Source organism: Patiria miniata, unplaced genomic scaffold (genome assembly GCF_015706575.1).
Source record: "Patiria miniata isolate m_02_andy unplaced genomic scaffold, ASM1570657v1 HiC_scaffold_10, whole genome shotgun sequence".
Lineage (NCBI taxonomy): Eukaryota > Metazoa > Echinodermata > Asteroidea > Valvatida > Asterinidae > Patiria > Patiria miniata.
In genome coordinates this window covers 4867417-4887076 of record NW_024037048.1, presented here as the reverse complement: position 1 = coordinate 4887076, position 19660 = coordinate 4867417, and the positions used below count along the sequence as shown (strand labels likewise).

Sequence of the window (19660 nt, the reverse complement as noted above, 5' to 3'; positions counted from 1 at the left end):
ACAGGTAATGATTCATACGTTTTACAGATTAGGCCCCCCCCCCCCCAAAAAAAAAGTCTCCGGTTTCTGGTATGGAGCTTGCCCAAAAAGTGGTGCGGCGACGCGGCTTTTTTTTTTTTTTACCTGATTTTTTTGCTTCAAATGTCGGCTGATGACTGCAAATGGTGCCCGACTAAACTTAGTGCAAATATATGGGAGTCCAGAGAGGCCACATAAAGCTTATTCTCGACCATAACCCAATCTAAAAACACGTTAAAATTGTGCAGCAGCAGGATTCCAGTCAAACCAGTGAGTTTGGCGGTTTTGAGACATCATCTTTCATTGAAAAAAAAAAAAATCATTTTGCCGACGCGCATGGCTACGGCGACGCGCGCGCATACCAGAAACCAGAGACTTTTTTTTTTGGCCTTACATATACCTTTTTAATTTACGCCCATATCCTACTTAAATAGTGACTATTGCCCAACAGTCTTGTTTGAATTTTTTGTCACCTTTAACTACTAATCTCACGCTAAAATTGTGTTTGCCCACAGCCTGCATATCCTAAACGACGTTATTAGATGCCCCCTTTTCAAATATCTTTAATTTCAGATGTCTTTAATATCAATCTTTAATTTAATTTAATTTAACACACACAAACGAGTACTTTGTTTTTTAATAGATTTATGTTGCTGTAGGCCTAATGTGGTATCGGAGTTTAAAACTTCAATCTTCATGTGTTGGAGATCAAAAAAGTCGAAATGATATTAAAGAGGTGCACGGCAAATGGAAGCAAGTCCCCATCAAATGCATGCAATTTTGTGAAAGCGAAGAATAAAGTCTGAAAATTAAGCATGGTACAACATGGAGTTATGGTGAGCGGACGAGCTGTGAACAAACGCCTGCCCCTTGAACCATTCCTCCTCCCTGCTGGACACGATCATGGCCGGTCGTTCCTCGGTCTGTGACGGCATGCCGCAGGCCGCACCCAGGCTCGCGGGCGAGTACTGACGGGCCGGCTGGTGCAGGCAAGCCCCGGCCGATGCAGCGGCCGTGGCGTGGTAGTACTGGTGGGGACTGACGCTGGGCATGTAGGGATGATACCCCGGTGGCGTGGGAGGGTAGACGGCGTGCATCATCCCCGCGTACGCGGACGTGGAACCTCCGCTAGTCGAAGGGGAGACGCTGGCCGGGAAGATCCGTTTGGACAGCTGACGCTCTCGCTTTCGGAATTTAGCTCGGCGGTTTTGGAACCAAACCTGTTGTGGTATAATAACACCAGTAACAATTTAAAAATGGAATACTTATTTTCCAAACGTTTTGAAACGACACCTTCTGCCTTGACTTTATTTTTACACCGAAAATTATACCGAATACGGAAAACATATCTTGGAAAATAGTCCCCCCCCAAAAAAAAAAATATTGGACCCTCAAATTTGGATTTGTCGATGGCATTTTTAAAAGCAATTACATAACTTAAAAAATATATATTTAAGACGATATAATGAGATCACGTTCAGTAAGATTTACATAGTGGATATATATGATTAATGAAGGGGAGGTTTGCGGTAACACCATGTGAATGATATCTCCTAGTGAGTTGTGTGGTTCTGAGAAGAACCAGTTGGTTTCGATCAGTTGGTTTCGATGACAAGCAGTCTAGTGATGACGAGCAGAGCATACTGTTCGAAACATCGAGTTAAACCAACTGGTTCTTCTTAGAACCACACAATTAACTCACTAAGAGATATCATTCAAATGCATGTTACCGAAAACCTCCCATTCATTCAGAGATCAGGTTCAAAAACGAACATTTCCATCCTGAACTCAAACTGTAATTATGAAAAACTGTACAAATTTATACGCATCAAAGACGGCGCTCGTCAAATACAAACATGCTGATCTATTTTCAATAACTTGTTCAAATAATAGACCAAAGGGTCTGACACGATAGGTCTTTAAGTTAATGCAAAAGTGCTTTCGACATTTCAAAAGATGTGGAAAACAAAATGCTTTCACACTTGACACAATATAGCATGTGACAGCTGTAGGCCTTTTCCAGTATGTTTGAAGTAACTTAAAACAAAAATCCTTCAATGCGACATAATTATGTAGAGGGCGGAAATGGTCGATTGCAGCTAAACCGTCATTCTAATCCTATTATCTGATCGTTAGTGAGGTGATCAGCCTGCCATTTGCCTGTTTTTCTTTCAGAAACTCCCTCGAGATGGATGCACCGTGAGCATCAGGTTCATTAGTGGGTAGGCTACGGGGAGAGGCAGGGCCAAACACCATCTGGGGATCGCGCCACAATTAGCTTGTTTACCGGGACCAACTTGTTGTCCTTGCTTCGTTAGCGGTCGACGTCGCTGCTGGAGTGCTATACCATAATACCCACTCTGCTCTCGATCGTACAGATCAGCTAAATCCTAATTTGACTTAAATCACAGTTCCAACAGGAGCAAACAGTGCATGCAATTTATATCTGCAAACTTCAAATCTTGGCATACCTATCTCATTGGTAAAAAAAAAAGTATAATCATAATCGTAGAGTATACTTCCATAACCTATTTTTTTTTCTTACAAATTTTGAGCCCAAAGCTGGGGAAAATATGAAATGACATTGTTTCATAAACAACTCAACCAAGAAATCAAGTAAGCGAAGGTTTTACGAAGCAAATACGACCAAACAACGTCGTAGTGGAAAGAAATGGACAATTTTGAATATTATACCCGACATTAAATTTTTGGTAAGCACTTACATCAACTTCTGCTAATTGTGACTGCGTTTCCCAACTTTTGCAAACTGCCAAAAGATTTAGGCAGTTCAAGAACCGATTTGATGGAGAAGCTAAGCATAAAAATTTTGCTTGGCAAATGTCTAAGCAAAAATCACAATCAATTATACATTACATAGTATTTTGGGCTAAATCTTGCTCATAAGCAAATGTTTTTCAGCGTTATAGCAATAAAGGTTTTAAGCCTAGCAGCTTATTGGAATAGCTGATCAAATTTAACCGTGTCATGATGAGAAGTTCAGCAACAAAGTTTGGTTTGCCAACGATTATTTTCATGGTGTATTACTTGCCTGAATTCGGGCTTCATTCAATCCGGTCTCCCTCGCCAGCTCCTCACGTTCGTAGATATCAGGGTAGTGGTTCTTGTCGAACGAGGCCTCCAGAGCCCGGAGCTGGTCCTGCGTGAAAGTTGTACGGTGTCTGCGCCGCGGTCCGCCGGCGGCAGGACCGCGGTCCTGGGACTGGTACTGGTTCGGATGACCGGCGGTCGGGTCGGGGGAATGCTCGCTGTCCACATGTTGGTTGCCGGGTGCACAGTTGTTGGGATTTTCTTTTTCTGAAGAGCAGCTATTGACAATATGAGGATTTATCGACGCTATATGGATAATGACAAAAATGGTTGCACCGGTTAAGTTCACGATTAAGATATATATGACTTGAAGCTTTGCATGGCGGATGAGATTAAGAGTCTAAAACTAGCCCGAGTCAAATTCGACCCAAATCCAGATCACATTTGACCTGACACTTTTCCGGGTCAAAACGAAACTTCTCTGAGGATCTTTTAAATTCCGGGCCATTTGATCCGGAAAGGTACCAGTTTGACACACACACTAAATTGTCATTTTGACCCCGCGAAGTGTCAATTTCTGACCCGTATTTCGCGTCGAATTGGACGCGGACCTTTAAGAGCGTAATTTGTCATTTATTAAAATATTTTAGGATTACAGAGGCCAACCCCCCCCCCCAAAAAAAGAAGAAGAAATGATTCAAAAAATCATGTTGTTGGGAGGAATCGATTCATTACACTCACTTATTGCATACAAATTGATAACTGCAATTAAGCTTCATACAACCGAACGTCTGAGTAGATCAAAAAGCCGTGTTATATCTGGCATCATGAGCCGCACCCAAAGAAGCGGATATAGTGGGGTGGGGGGATGACTATATACAATGGGGCTAAAAATAATAAAGGGATGCTAAAGTTCCTAAATTAATTCTCTAATTGCTTTATATCGTAGATTTAAAAAAAAAAACACTTCCGGGTGGCATGCCCTCGGACCCCCTCAGCAGCAGCAGGGCGTGCCTTGGGCACACCTTAGACTCAACCCCCTTTATATCAACACCCCCCCGTTTCCTGAGAGCTAGATCCGCCCCCGCGCACCAGTCCAAAATAGGGGCAGAGCTCTCAGGGAAACTGGAGCGTAGGAACCTAGAGGTTAGTTTGATACCTTGATTTTTAAATTTGTTTTTTTAAATGGAGGAAGCAATCGTAACAGTTAAACAAGATTTGTCTTTCTTTTCACATTTTGCTTAAAACTAAACTTTTTTCCGTGTAAGCTTGCAGTGTGAGAAAAATTAGTTAGGAAAAAAGCTATCGTCAATTTGCTCCCCATGCTCTTCAACAAATTCTTTGTTTTCTCTTTTCAATTTCCAATTTGTACGTTCTTTTAAATGACAAAAAAAATCTGTGCAGGGCATCGCAAACTCTCGAAAAATGTCTCTCTTTGGGATTGCTTGTGCGCCTCTAACTCACAAAAGGATCTACTGGAATATGGTAGGGCCGCAAATATTTTAAAAGTCGTTAGGTAAGGCCAAAAAAAAGTCTCCGGTTTCTGGTATGGAGCTTGCCCAAAAAGTGGTGCGGCGACGCGGCTTTTTTTTTTTTTTACCTGTTTTGTTTTGCTTCAAATGTCGGCTGATGACTGCAAATGGTGCCCGACTAAACTTAGTGCAAATATTATTGGAGACCAGAGAGGCCACATAAAGCTTATTCTCGATCATAACCCCATCTAAAACACGTTAAAATTGTGCAGCAGCAGGATTCCAAATTTTGAAAAAATTACTGAAATTGCTCAATCCGTTTAAAGAATATATATATGTTGACAGTTGTTGAAACAAGTATTCTGTGTCATTTTCTGTGTTGTTCCAAACAGTCAAAACACACAATAAATTGCTTCTTTTTGGACGAGACAGGTTTTAGGGTCATTGTGTTTAAATAGTGATATTCTTTGAACGAATTGAGCAGTTTCAGTATTTTTTTTTCATCTAAAAGTAGCTAATGAAATCGGCTTTCCAGTCATTATTATTTTTTGGTGCTACATATTTTTTAAAATATGAAATATATATATTTTTTTTTGGGGGGGGGGGGGTTAGGGTTCCGTTTGTTTTGACTCACCCTGTACCTAATAATCATCGTTATGATCAATTTTGCAGTCCTTTTTTTCCAACACAGATAAACGAAAAGCTTCAATACGGGACTACTCTGCGTCCAAATTGTGTATCAGCTCCTGCGTAGGAGGACTTCATCACTTTACATCAACACTTTACACACAAGCACGTGTTGAAAAGACGATTGCTCGTCCGTAGTTGATACCACACAATTTAACGTTAAAATAGGCCTATTTTGTGGTGCAACTTTAGCTATTCCTCGATGTTTGCGGTGAATTTTAGGTTGGCCAAGAACTTTTTTTGGAGGGGGAGGGGTTTGGGGGTTGGTTTTTGGTTTGAAGCAAAATATAATTACTTACCGTCGCTTCCTACGTCACCTGGCAGGTAGAACTGTGGACTGGAGCTGTAAATGGATCGGTGTTCTTTGGATTTTGGTATCTGGCTGATACAAGACTCTGTACCATAGTTGGAAGTCATCATGTTTAACATGAACTGAGTTATGGAACCAGACCCCAGGAAACTATCCAAAAACTGGCAAGTCTTAAGACCCCGATAACTTGTATTGTAGGAAAACTCCTTAAAGACACAAGACATCAACTCGCGTACCAAGAGTTGCGAGTTCAGAGAAACACGGATTCCAAGACTTCTTGTTTTATACTTACAGTCGGGGATAACTTGTCTGCTCTTGGCCAATGGAATATGTTTGCCTCGGACACAAATTCAGCAAAGTGGCCGCGCACGTCGATCAAGCTTACTAATTTCATTAGTGCGGGAGCGAGAGCGGCGAGCGGCAGCTAGGTTCTGATGAACCGGGGAAGGGGAGGGCGCAGGAGGCGGGCTGGTAATTACGAAAGCGGCCACCTTCCACTGCTTAATTAAAACTTACGGGGAGAATAGCGAGGATTTAAAGAAGCAGGGAAAGGTGGACCTATGAGGACTGTGGGGAGGACTGATCTCATTATAGGTCTTATGAGCATTGGATGAGCAAACGAGCGTTGGATGAACACTTCAAGGCCATGGAAGAGGGAGTCAAGAGGCAGTGAAGTTCCATCTCTACACGGCTAAAATGTCATGTAAAACCTTTATAACGTCTGTGTACGACTTTAAGCGTTCTCCCAGTCCCACAAACCTTTACCAATTTTCAATTGTTTTGGAGAACTACAAAACGTTCAAGTCAAGCCCCATAGCTGTGGCCGATGCATGAAAGTTTTGCATGAAATCTATCGAAATGGTCCCTGCCAGAGCTTAAAAGTGCGACACCGATGGCACATTATGGAACATCATACTTTAGATTCATACCATGATTTATAGCGATTGTGTGATAAATACCACGTGACTATAACATTACTGCACATATTTTGCCTCCATTTACAAACTTTTCATAAGCATCTTTTTGAATTGTTACAATTTTTGTTACGTAATGAAATTCATTCGTTTGCTTTTTTTTTTGAAAATTAAAACTTGGCGTAGGATCCCCATTTGCAATTATCCCAACCCGGGGAATTATCAAAAAGCTTACTTGAATTAAAGATCTCAATGGTATACTAAATATCCCGTGAAATTATTCCGTCTGGCTTGCTGTCATTATGAAGAAATAACGTGAAGTTGATTTCCAACTATCAGTCAGTTGACTGATTTTTGGAAATGGAATGCTACATGTATAGGCCTACGGACGAAATCGTGTTTCGTGATCAAAAGGTCGTGCATGTTTTCCAGTGTTTTCTCGAAAAGTGTAGGAGCCTATAACATCCATTCTGAAACTTCAACAGGTTTAAGCTTTTGAAATATTCTTCTTTGAAGTTTGAGTGGTGTTATATCATATACAATGTAATTGGAAACGAATCAAAATGCAGGTAGATGTGGCGCTAATGCCGTCAACGAAAAAAAAAGACCACAAAAGGCCCCAAGTAATCAGTAAATTTGCAGTATTGAGTTATAGCAGTATTCAGGGAACTTAATGTCACTTGAAAAGAAACAGAGGTAGGTCGGGGAGGGGAGGAGGGGTTACCCATCCCAACACCCCCCTTGGGTCCCCCCTTTACTCAAAGTTTGACGGAAGAAGGTGAGTGTGAGGGAAGGGGAATGATATCGCATAAGTCCGGCAGATTATATGAGCTTGCAACGATTCGGAATGCTGTTTTCCCCCGAAATAAACAGCAAATAAAAAATAAATAATTTAATTATATAAAAACAGGACAACACAAAGATTGTTAAAATCTGACTTCATAATATATTATGTATTTGGATCCCAACAAAATATCTTAATTTATAAGTGCATATAACAACATAAGTAAATACTAGACATCAGTGAGATGGAATTGCGAGGTACAATCTGCTAGTTTTTAATTTAATAAACCTCCAACTTTTCTGGGAGTTTCAGGGCCGGAAGCTCTCGTATTTTTCGAAGAATGGTATACGTAAGATCTGTGAGGTAGAAACCAACATTATACATTTTGTGTAATTCTAATCATACAGGGTGAGTAAAAAAAAAACGAAACCCAAATGTCGGAACCATTGTTTTAGTGAAATTCTGCATGTAGCCCTTTCAAAATCTAAGATTATGAAAGCTCAATTCATAAGCTTTCTTTTAGCATAAGCTTACTTTTAGTATAAGAATCATTCAAATCACTTGTTTACTTTTAAAGTTACGGAGTTTCTAACACAACCGCCGTTTTAAGGTTCTGTCCACGGATCACAAAAAGTTCAGTGTTCTTTCAGCAAAACGAAACAAATCACATAAGGATGTGTGTGAATTGTTTTCGTTTTGCTGAAAGAACGCACACCTTATTTGTGATCCGTGAACAGAACTTTAAAACGGTGGTTGTGTTTAAAACTCCGTTACTTGAAAAGTACATGAGTGATGTGAATGATTCTTGTACTCAAAGAAAGCTTATGAATTGGGCTTTCATATCTTAGATTTTGAAAGTGCTACATGCAGAACTTCACTGAAACAATGGTCCCGACATTTGGGTTTCGTTTTTTTTTTACTCACCGTGTATAGATCGATTGCATTCAGTAGGCGTGCATCTTTGAGGCGTGTTTTACCTGTATGTTAATTCATGAACAAAGGCACACGCCTAAAAAATGCAGCCCAAACAATCTATTGATGAACATGTCATTTTCCTAAGGTAGTTTGTGATATCTAGAAGAGCATGAGTGATGTCATTCAATGACTGTGACTGGGTATCCTTTTTACAATAAGTTAAGCAACTGTTAAATAAATGCATTGAAACGTTGAGAGCTTATATGCAGCATGCGTAGAGTGTTTTGAAACAGTGGAATCGATCCTGAAGAAAATAGCAAGAGCCGTTTTGTAATTCCCGTGAACATTTCAAGGAATTATAAATATAGAACCTGAATATTCAATGCGGGAAAATATAGAGCATCAGATTTTAATTTTTTTTTTTGTTACAAAATTGTGCAGCATCCAGTTAAAAGACAAGGCACTTATGGTGGAGGACCTGTTTTGGTGGGAAAACTGGAGATTTGTTTTGGCGTATTATTGAGCACAAGGGAATGCATTCAAATTTAACTTTTTTAATTAAACAAATATATAAATAAATATATATGACAATTCAAGGCTCTGGGAAGACAATAACTTTGACTGAGATAATATCATTTTTGCCACCGCTTCCGACAAACAAAGAAACTTACAAACCACAACAAATCTGGGGGTCTTATGGGGAGGTGTGCCACAATAACACAAACTTTCTACTTCAAGTACATGTCCAATTCCATATCTTCACCAAAAACACCCCAAAAAACAACCACAAATCCCCGACACCAAAAATAAATGAAAAGAAACCAATTTCCCCCAACCAAGCAAAGGATTCAATGAATATTTGTGCACATCTTCTACAGCACTGTCCTGAAAACAAGATTTAAGGAAAAGAAAAACCCAGCATCAAACCCCCCCCCCAACAAAAAACTAAAAGAAAATTGTTAATAACGATAATAATCAATCACACAAAGTTCTGCAGTGACTTTCACTAACGATGGTGTTTTGTTGTTTGTTGGTTAAAGAGAGTGGGTTGGTCACTGTTGGGAAACATCACATAATTACGTTAATTGTGTACATGTGTGTAAACCAACCATTGGCAGTTCTGGAACACATTATCCAACATTCATTATTAAAGGGAAAAAAATCGAACTTGTCACATATACAAAATTCACAATTAAGGGCATATAGTAAGTCATATTAAAGGGAAAATACAACATTTGCAAACATCAAAAAATAAAACTACCAAATAATTTTGAAATACCTTGCTGGCCTGTTAGTGAATGACGTTGTAAAGCATCCTGTAAAATCATGGCACCTGGTATACTGTCATTTTCAAGAAAAGTGGTATTTTTGTATCAATTTCCAACGCTGATCGGCCGACCAGCGTTGGAAAAAACTGGCTTTTTTTTCAAATACTGGCCCCAGTTGACCATCGCACTTGTTTGCAATCGATTACACACCTATGAACGGGTACAAGCCAGCTAGACTGGTTCCCTGACCTTACAATTCCCCAATGTATGTAAACTGCTCTGTTTCTTCTTAAATGGAGTCAGGAAACCAGACTACAGGAAAATGATTGTTTTTCTTGGTTTTTATAGCATTTTTGAACCCAAATCCTCAAAAAAGTCAGTGTAACTATATTTGCTATATATTTCCAAACCCCCAATTCCATCCATTTCTGAAAATTACAGCAAAAGCAAATGATGTGTATTCCCTTTAAGGCACATTATCTCTCACAATGTATTGGGCACAAGTACTTTCAGATAATTTCAAATTAAAAGAATAAGTACATGTACTCCGGTATCAAGAGTTGAAATCCAGTCCTAACAAGGAATGAAAAAAAAAACATGTTGTCCACATGTTGTGCATGAGTATGCGAGTGTTAGTCATGCAGAGCACTGGAAGTGGAAGTCCTACAGCAACTTATATGCACTCAAATGTCATATTCATGATGCATTGATAAAATCATTACAACCTTGTTTAGAATTCTCTTTTGAGAGACAAGACAGAAAAAAGGACAAAACCAAAAGAAAAGAAGATGAAAACTGATGAGGCCAAACATACAATATTTCTGCTTCCGATTACATGGCATTTGAAAATAGGGTACGTGGGTAGGATTTTCTTTTTCTCTTTGGCATTTTTGCTTTGTGTTGATTATATGTAGATGTCCGCATGTAGTCAAGGGTTTAATGGTAGTTATTGATGGTTTTCAGTTGGTTTTTTCCCCCTCATTTTCCCCCAAATAAATTACAGTAGAGACTGTTACGATATGGTAAGTAGGGTAAAAGGAAGCAAAAGTATAATTTTTTTTGGCCTTATAAGAAATTGGAAGAAATGTGGGCAGGGAAACCCTGGAACAAATATTGCTCAAATTGTGACTGCTAGCATGCGTGGTTTTATGAGGTCCTCTGGCTTTTGGCGTACTCAGGGTAATCGATGTACCCGTCCCCATTGCGGTCCTCACTCTTCAGGATGGGGTCCAGCAGTTTCATCAGCTCATCCTCCTTCATGACTTTGCTGTCCGGCTCGTCCTGGTAGTGGGTGATGGCCTGGATCAGCTCCGTGCCGTCCAGCATGTTGTTGTTGTCGTAGTCGTGGAGCTTGAAGTAGTGTCGCTGGAGCTCCTCTGGGGTCATCTCGCTTTCTGGTTTGTCGATCACGCCGTCCAGGTGCTCCATGATGTGGCTGGTGTTACAGACAGAATTTGACACTTGTAAACAAGTCTATCAAACTTTCCTTATTTGCATAATTATGCATAAAAGCTCTTGCATTTTTGTTGCCTGAGGGCGCTGTTGGATTGGGTGTGGTCAGCTCCTTGGACATGCATGACCACATGTACATGTGTATGTACATGTACATGTGCACACCTATGCAGACACCTACATGTTTGCAGACATGCTTTGACTGACATCACTCTGTAATTTGCCATTTATATGTGACATCCCTTTGGAAGCTCAGCAAAAGTAAGTTTACTGACATTTATTTACTTATTTTGTGATTGTGATTAGAGATTTATTTTCATAATTTAAAGGGAAATTTGTGTGTAAATTTGGATTATTTAGCCAGTCAAATTGAACCATGTGAGCCACTCCTTGTTTGTCATTGAGCCCTTTTGTAAGATTGAAAGACATTGTAGGATGAAAATTGTTTGTTATTTATACTTACCATTGATAGATTTATATAGCACTTGACTCAAAATTAGTTTTTGTTTTTCTTTATTCTTATAGTTGAACCTTGCTTGCTTGCTTGCTTGCTACTTGCTTACTACTACTTGCAGCCTGATTGTTTGCCACATCCTACTGTACACATTACTTGCTACTTGAGACACCACTGTGAATTGTGAATTAAAACCTTGTGACAGCAATCCAAGCATGAGTTTCAAACTGAGCTTATTGGTATTTCTGTAATCTGGGGAGGTTACCGCTGGAGTTGTGGGAAAAGGGGGGGGGGGGAATTGAAAGAGGTTGATGAGACAATTGGCAGGAGGGATGGGAGTTGTATTTAGGTTATTCTCAAGCCAAAACAAAAGTTGGGTTATTGGTAACAGAAGATGAACAAAACAGTGACAAAGGAAAGTTTCTTTCACAGTTCATTTGGATAACTTCTCCCTTGGTTTAAGACCATAGTTGCCATCAAGTCGGTCATAGGGCTGCCCCGAATATACCGCATACTCAAATATTCAATCATCAACTGAATATTTTTGCCGGTTTGAACTTCGAAAACAAAAACTACGCTGGTACACACAATGCTGTGATGTTATTTTATCCTTAACCCTGCGCAGCGTTTACAAAAAAACTTTACAACAACTCGTCAACTGCTGCCCTCTGGGCAGCAGGTACTTTCCCGCACTACGCAAGACCCTATTCATAGCAATACAACAAAAAGCCATGTGCCAGACAGTGTCCAGACAGTTGCCAGACAGTGAGCTGGAAAGATAATTGACTGGTGGCTGTGGTATGCAGTTGTATGCAGTTATGAAGGGAGATGACTGTGTCAAGTTACAGGTCTTTGTTGATGTTTCAATGAGACTTGGCAGGAGGCCTGGTCGACAGTTTGTTGACACGGCCTGGGTGAAGCCCTGGCTGTAAAGTTCATTGAACCAGCTTATTTGGCAAGGGTCGAATGAGGATTAGATGGAAGGTGACCGTCATTGGCCCTCAATTTTTTTTTCTCGAATAATTCGGTTACCTGGGGCCCAAAGGGCAACAGGTCACTCGGCGCAAGGTTAAGTGGCAGCGCTTTATTGTCAGGTGCCACTTTTTTGTCTACGGTAATTTTTTTTGTAGACGGTTCAATGTTCACATCCTTTTGGGTAAAAGCCCTTTTTGCAGTTATAAAACACTGCCAATCACTCCAGCACCCCATATCGACTGCCGCACACTCTTCGTGCACATTTTATTGGCGCAACATGACGTTGCAGTTGGCAGTTCCGAATATAAATGCAGTTTCTAGCAATCGAATACTAAATTATTTGAAAATGGACAGCCCTTCACGAGCCATGGCACGTCATCACAAGTCATCCATGGTCAATCCAAGTCACCATTCCTACATGTGCACATGTAGGCCTGGAGACCTAGTGACAAAAAGGCATTCCTTTGCCAATGTTCATCAGTGCCAGTTATATTTGTGACCTTACTTGTGATTGATTAATGATTGATTTGATTACAAATCTGCTTGAGACATGATGACTTGTGATTGACTTATAAGAACTTGATTTTTGTTCACTCGAGGGAAATGTCAGTTTAATATCACCGTGTTACATCCCAATTGTGCAACTGGCCCAAGTGTGGATCCACCACAGTTTAGGGTAGTCTTAGTTATAGTTTAGCCATGCAGTTGGCATGCGTAACAATAGCCAAACTGTAGTTGGGACTACCCAACTGTGGATTAGCCATAATTGGAGTAATTGCCTCAGTTATGGTGTAACAACCCAACAGTCGGTCCCTCCCCCCCCCCCCCCAAAAAAAAAATGGGAAAAAAAAGATAAATAAATAAACAGAAATAGAAAGATGACGAATCGAAAAATTTCTTTCACTGTGTTTGTAATGTGTCGCACTTGTCCTGGTTTTGGAAGCGAAGGAAAAAAATGTTGCAACCTGACACCACTTCAGCAGTTGTGTACAAAGTCTATGGAGAGTCAAGACAATTTTCTAAGTATTTCCTAACAAAATTGGAAATGTTTCTCAGCCCCAGATTCATGTCTAATCATCATTTTTGCAATGACTGACCTTCACTGAGATGATATATATGAAAAAAAAGTGGCGTCAGGTTGCAACTTTTTTTTCCAAAATGAGAATTTGACTTTGTACTATCATTTGGTATCTGCAGTTCTGCTGTGCGTTCAACATTATTGTTACCCGAGTCAGCAACTCTGCTCTTGACACCAACAGAGGGCAGCAAAGCTTCCTTTATAGATAGACTTACTTACTCTTTGTCCTGTGAATGAACTTTGATGATGTTGGGGTTGCCTCCTTGGTTCATCTGATGGACCTGCTGACCGGCCTGAGCATTTGGCTGACCACCCTGGCCTGGCATTCCTTGGCCTGTTACCATGCCGACACAGGCATGCAGGCCTAGGAAACTGACAAGACTCAAGATGTCTGCTTTCATGTTGAACAATCTGGCAGTCTTGTCGAGGGTATAACACACAGGTCAAAGCACCTACCTAGAGGAGAAAGAATGTTTAGAAAGACTTTCGATTCTTGAGGAGTGTCAGAAAAAAAGCTGGCGATATGTCAGTATGTAGGCCTACCATGAACGTGCAAGGCGCGCTGATCGCACGGCACCAACTGTAAACCGCGCAGGAAAATCGTAATTTCTACCCCAAGAAACTGTTTTAAGAATTCCAAAAAAGTGTCGCTACTCCATACGGGCCTAAGAGAAGTCTGCTCTAGGTTTAAAAGGTTATTTTTGAGTAATAAAAAACACCCTTAAGGACTCTAATTTGATCAAAACTAAACAGGGGCCCTACACTACACGATCGCCGAAAAAAACCTGTCTACATTCAGCACTGATTTACTGATGACCCCCACCCCCCCCCCCGCAAAAAAATCCTGGATCCGCCCCTGAAGTGACTGCACAATTATATTGATACTAATAGTACACGTATCCGTCCGTCCCGCAACTTCCCGTACACTGTTTCTACTAAAAGATGAATATTTTATTCCCTGGCATGTGCAAGTAGTACTTACAACAATCAAATCACCTCTCCTGGCTCGGTCAATACTGTCTTACAACTAAACAATGCTTGTAAATCACTTAAAAAACGGAACAGATGGTGGCAAAAACCTTGTTGTTGTTTCTTGTTGTAGAGTTGGACGAAAGAGGGCGCTGTTGAAATAAACAACACGTACACCGCATAGGGAAATTGCCTGCATCATCATCGATCAAGTAAGCTTAGGTAGCGTATTACTAGTCACGTATTGTAATTCATTTAACTTTCCTCTATTTTGCTAATACATTTTCCTTCAAAAAAAGGGCTGTAGTCATCTATCATGTCACTTTCAACAAACCTTTTTTTGTGACTGGTGTGCTGTTCATGTTACTGCCAAATTTTACAGGAGCACTCTCGACAGAATGAGAATAAAAATTCCAAGTGTTTTCTTTGTAAATGCTTCAATATCTTCCCTGTTAAATTTGACTTTTTATGACATGTTATCGCTTTCTGGGAATTTTGGTGGCTGCAGGAGAAAATGTTGTTTCTTAGACATGTTAGGTTCACGTAGTGGCTATGGGTACAGCAGCCATATAATGCGCTTTTTAACTGGTATCTCTGTTGGTTAAATGCTTAACTACCATGCCGAAGGTCCCAGGATCAAATTCGGACTATGCATTACCTTTTATTAATGTTTTCAATCAACTCCTTTATTTAAGTAGATTTCACATTCTTCTTCCTAATCCGTGGCTTTGGAGGGAAAAAAATTCCAAGAACCATTCGGTTTGTAGTCTGGTTCCAAGAGCTGAACATTCTGACGTTGAATACAATTAGGTCATGGAACCGGATGGTCAATAGCCAATAGTAACAATAGCCACTGCGTATTTGTTAAATGCTGAAGACCGTTGTTGAACTTTTGGTAAGTAAAATCCTCAACCAGTATGGAATGTATAGAAAAAATTATGTCAAATGGCTTCATAATGTTATGACTTGCAAGATCTCATCCAATGTCACACTTTATCTGTAAACATTACACTGTATGGTCAAGAGACCCTCATGCAAATGGTTTTCAGATCCGAGTTCTTGTGCATGGATGCTGTCAGTAACTATTGTCTCTTCTTTTTATTTCCAGAGATCTTCATGGATGTGATCCAGGACTGCTCCCCATCATGTTGAAGTTCATCCTGATCATCTCCAAGCAGGGCCAGACTCGCCTGGCCCAGTATTACGATGAGAGGAGAGAGCCAGTGGAAAGGTCATCGCTGGAGGCTGATCTGATCAGAAAGGTTCTCCTTAGAGGAACCAAAGGGGTCAGTAATGACTGCTTCAATTGTAAGGCTACGGTTCTAAATGGATTTCCAGAGACAGCTACATGCAAGTCTGTTTTCAACATTCCCACATAGATTTTGTTGTGGAAGACCTAGACAGCGGAGTGTCCTGGTGGTTTGGGATCATGACTCATGATCAGAGGGTCAGGTGTTCGAATCCAGCTGCTGGCCATATGTTGTGTCCTTGGGCAAGCCACATTACCCCCACTTACCTCTCTCCACCCGAGAGTATGAATGGGTACCGGGATAAATTGGAGTAACCTGCGATGGACTTGCTTCCCACCTGGGGGAAAAATATTCTCAGTTGTTTCATGCCACTCAAATCGGAGATAAACACTGGCCTGATAGGCCATATTAATTAGCTTGTGACAGACTTCACTACTATAGACAGCACACAGCAGCTGTAGACAAGACATTTGGATGTGGCCTAACAGTACCTCTCTCTTGACATTTGTGCCATGAACCATCTCGGATTCTCTAAAATCGACCACTATGCAAGAGCCCAGCTTATAGCACCCTACACAAACTTCCTACTTAGTTTGACTGAGTAGAAGACCATGTCCATCAAAATCCATCACTCACTCTGTTTCACATAATGCTTCAGGACCAAATCCACCACCACGTGCTGGTGGTTTTTTGGACTTTTAATTGGTACACATGGCTTATCTGGATTTGAACAGCGCCCCCATTGAAAGCATGGTACAAGCCCCCCACCCCCTCCCCTACATTGTACTTAACTCTTAACTTCACTGTAACACCCCAATTGCCCTGCTTGTTACTCTGCGTAGTGCCGAAACTGCCCCAGCCCTCGCTGTTTTTTTGCTTCATCGGTTTCTATTGGCTTTAAACATTATACATAAACTAATTTAACTGTATGAATAATTTCAATATTTTGTTTTCAGTGCTCCTTTGTGGATTATCAAGACTTCAAAGTTGTGTACCGGCGATACTTGTCTCTTTATTTCCTCATCGGAATTGACAAAGAAGAGGTAATTATGGTGATTGACATCTCGTTCATATACCATGGTATTAAACAAAAGTGTGACGGTAAACTAATAACAGGCTTTTTGTTGAGGGGAGGTTTCTGGTGTCAATGCGCCTGTAGGGCCTGCTTGCACATGGACTTGTGCAATCACCAATCCTTTACTATCACCAAATCTAACTATTCTTTAAGGTATCCTCGCGCAATCTACGTGATACATTTGCTAGGTTCTTGCAAAAAGACACTCCTGATATTTGTATATATTTTTGTTTTGGAATTTTTGTTTTCCTCTTTCAGAATGAAGTGGCAATATTGGAGTTTATCCACCTAATTGTGGAAACATTGGACAAGTACTTCCCGAAAGTGGTAAGATTTAAAGGGAATATACATCATTTGCAAACATCGAAAAATACAACTACCAAGTTTTGACAAAACACCTTACTAGGATGTTGGTAAATGACAGTCTAAAGCATCCTGTAAAATTATGGCACCTGGTGTGAAGTCATTTTTCAAATCATTTGTATAAATTTCCAACGGTGGTCGGCTGACCACCGTTGGAAAAACCTAACTATTTTTCCAACTGCTGCTCCAAATTCACCATTTTTTTCACTCCAAATTTTGTTTGCTATTGGTTACATGTTCATGAGACTGGTTCCCTTACCTTACAATTTTTCGGCATCTAAAAATTGATCAATTTTTATCTTTAGTGGAGTCAGGGAACCAGACTACTCCACCATTTGTGTGTTTCTTGATTTTTCCCAGCATTTTCGAACACAAAACTTCAAGCATGTCAGTGTAACAATGTTTGATCTATTATAGTAACCCCTCAAATAGTTCATTTCTGAAAATTACAGCAAAAGCCAATGATGTATATTCCCTTTAAGGAATGGAATTGAAGTATTGCCCATTAAGTCAGCTGCTTGAAGTTGTCTATTAATGCTCTTCAGCGTACATGTATTCCACTTTTTCTTCTCACAAATTTTAAATTTGTATGTTTTAATTGACGTCATCCGTTACAACATGTACAGATTCATCTGACACCAATGAAATTATTAAATCGGGTGTAAACATTCAGTCAGGATGACTTTTGAAAATATCTGACATTCTTCCAAGTAGATGAGGCTTTCAATTTTGAGTTTTGTCCTTCAGGGACATATGATCTGAATTTTTAGATTTTTTTTTTTTTTTATATCACCTGAACAAAACATGTTTTATGTAATTTCTCATTTTCCTCTTTTTCTTTCTCATGACAGACCGACTTGGATGTATCCTTTTAAACACTTCAGTTTCTTTTGAAAGGCTCATTCTTTGAAACAGGTTTGACTCACCCTGTATGAGCCAGCCTTTATAAAGCTTAAGAAGAAAATGGAAAGTAGAGGCATTTCTGAAAACTGGGCTTCTTTTCTAGTTTTGGCTCTTGTCCACTACCAATTTTAAACCATAATAATCAAACCAAATGTAGACTCCTAAAGTTGGCATTGTATAACATATACAGGATTTGATGCCCCTGTGGCAAAAATGGATGCAGCCCAAAACCGATTTCAGGGATGAAGTCGAGATTTGGGAAATGGCACTGAAGAAAGATGGTCTTTAATTTTTCATGTATACTAAATTATTAGACTTAACCCCAGTCCTTTGCAAACACAGATCATGTTCAATCTGGACAAGGTGTACATGATCCTGGATGAGATGGTCATGAACGGCTGCATTGTGGAGACTAGCAAGGCCAAAATCCTGGAGCCAGTCCGGCTGATAGAACAGCATCGATGAAGCAAGCTAGCCACGCCATCAAGTGTGTGATACACATGGACATCAGTACTTGTTCCGTAGTTGTGGGGACATGCACTCGTCTGTGCGAGGTATTTGTGGCAACTGAAAACGCTGTGGGGACAGCAGAAAGTCCCCATAACTCGGTCCTAATTTGCCTAACAATAAAAACGTCCCGATAACGCGGTGTAGGCCTGCACACTGAGTCCTGCTGATTGTGTGCGGCTCTCAGCACACCTTTGCCCGCTAAGTGCTGAAAGTACACAAGTTTCTTGTGAGGGAGGGCGATTCAGTACCATTTAAAGTTGTGCACTCGTGCTCCTCGGAAAAGTTTGATTTTGAACTTTTACGGCTAACCATAGTTTCAATGGCCTTCATCAAACAAATGCTCGTCAACATTAACAACAGCAAGTCGTAAAAATATTCATTATAGGCCTGCTGAGGTTGCGATTGGTCATACCAAAGATAGTATTTACCAGCGTACTGCCAAGAGCCAAGCATTTGGAAATGTACATGTGTATGTATAACACAGAGCATGGACTGTTTTGTGATGACATTTTACTGTGGTACAACTGGAAATGTATTGCACTTCCCTATGTGACCTGTCATCACAAAATGAGCTGAATTTTTTTTTTTCTTCAGAATTTGATATTTATATATATGTATAAATACATACTCAGGATTCTGCCAAACAAGAGCTTTCCAATGGTCTACAACATTAAAGAGGTATTGAGTTCAGTAACGGAAATGTAGACCACCAACTTACTTGAAGTTGTAAAACTGATTCTTGAGAAAATGGCATTTAAAACTCCCACAGTTGCATTACAGTGAATATAATGAACAGTCAACCAATACATGAAAGATGTTTGACAGAACAAACAAAAATTGGAGAAAGGTAAACAGCACTTAGAGATTAAGATTTACCTCAAAACAAAAAATTGGACAACCCTTCAAACTTTGCCCCACTCTAATACAAACATTTTATGGCAATTCCCAACTTTAAAGGGACACTGCATCCTGGAATAACTCAATTTGGGCTACAAAACGCACTTTGAACGAAATGCTGTTAATCGAAAAGAACATTTAAAAGTAGGATATAAACATCCACACAACTATCCTTTAAAAACTGGGTGTTTTTGTTTTATTCTTGTGTTATGTTAAGAAATGTACTCTCTCTGTAAAACATGATCATCTTTCTCAAACAATTGTTTTGAAATTGAGCACATGATCTACGATTGTGAGTTTAATAAGATAAACTTGAAA

General features: G+C 40.0%; 3 protein-coding genes across 4 annotated transcripts; 1 reads left to right on the top strand and 2 right to left on the bottom strand.

Annotated features, from left to right (window-relative positions):
• Positions 1-646: 646 nt before the first annotated feature.
• LOC119735950 (ALX homeobox protein 1-like) lies at positions 647-5806 on the bottom strand. Its single transcript, XM_038209929.1, has 3 exons — positions 5525-5806; positions 3068-3372; positions 647-1238 (listed from the first exon to the last, which is right to left on the bottom strand). The coding sequence occupies exons 1-3, from the start codon at positions 5757-5759 to the stop codon at positions 828-830; spliced, it is 951 nt and encodes a 316-aa protein (XP_038065857.1). The 5' UTR covers positions 5760-5806; the 3' UTR covers positions 647-827.
• Positions 5807-9815: 4009 nt separating this feature from the next.
• Positions 9816-14480, bottom strand: LOC119735926 (multiple coagulation factor deficiency protein 2 homolog). 2 transcript variants are annotated; one of them, XM_038209891.1, is made up of 3 exons: positions 14358-14480; positions 13595-13831; positions 9816-10851 (listed from the first exon to the last, which is right to left on the bottom strand). In XM_038209891.1, the coding sequence occupies exons 2-3, from the start codon at positions 13774-13776 to the stop codon at positions 10563-10565; spliced, it is 471 nt and encodes a 156-aa protein (XP_038065819.1). In that variant the 5' UTR covers positions 13777-13831; positions 14358-14480; the 3' UTR covers positions 9816-10562. The 2 variants fall into 2 exon arrangements, with proteins under 2 accessions (XP_038065819.1, XP_038065811.1); XM_038209883.1 differs by having other exon boundaries at positions 13595-13827.
• Positions 14481-14503: 23 nt separating this feature from the next.
• LOC119735941 (AP-4 complex subunit sigma-like) lies at positions 14504-19660 on the top strand. The gene is made up of 6 exons (XM_038209902.1): positions 14504-14556; positions 15453-15630; positions 16551-16637; positions 16928-16996; positions 17884-17895; positions 18278-19660. Exons 2-6 carry the CDS (start codon positions 15490-15492, stop codon positions 18398-18400), a joined length of 432 nt encoding a protein of 143 aa, XP_038065830.1. The 5' UTR covers positions 14504-14556; positions 15453-15489; the 3' UTR covers positions 18401-19660.

What these genes read in the sequence shown, in the direction of transcription:
- LOC119735950 (XM_038209929.1), bottom strand. Translation starts at nt 5,759, where the DNA reads ATGTCTTGTGTCTTTAAGGAGTTTTCCTACAATACAAGTTATCGGGGT. An exon ending in AGGTGACGTAGGAAGCGACG is followed by an intron (nt 3,373 to 5,524) that starts GTAAGTAATTAT and finishes TTATCCATATAG; the next exon opens with CGTCGATAAATCCTCATATT. An exon ending in TGAATGAAGCCCGAATTCAG is followed by an intron (nt 1,239 to 3,067) that starts GCAAGTAATACA and finishes ATACCACAACAG; the next exon opens with GTTTGGTTCCAAAACCGCCG.
- LOC119735941 (XM_038209902.1), top strand. Translation starts at nt 15,490, where the DNA reads ATGTTGAAGTTCATCCTGATCATCTCCAAGCAGGGCCAGACTCGCCTG. An exon ending in TCCTTAGAGGAACCAAAGGG is followed by an intron (nt 15,631 to 16,550) that starts GTCAGTAATGAC and finishes TTTTGTTTTCAG; the next exon opens with TGCTCCTTTGTGGATTATCA. An exon ending in TCGGAATTGACAAAGAAGAG is followed by an intron (nt 16,638 to 16,927) that starts GTAATTATGGTG and finishes TTCCTCTTTCAG; the next exon opens with AATGAAGTGGCAATATTGGA.
- LOC119735926 (XM_038209891.1), bottom strand. Translation starts at nt 13,776, where the DNA reads ATGAAAGCAGACATCTTGAGTCTTGTCAGTTTCCTAGGCCTGCATGCC. An exon ending in GTTCATTCACAGGACAAAGA is followed by an intron (nt 10,852 to 13,594) that starts GTAAGTAAGTCT and finishes CTGTAACACCAG; the next exon opens with CCACATCATGGAGCACCTGG.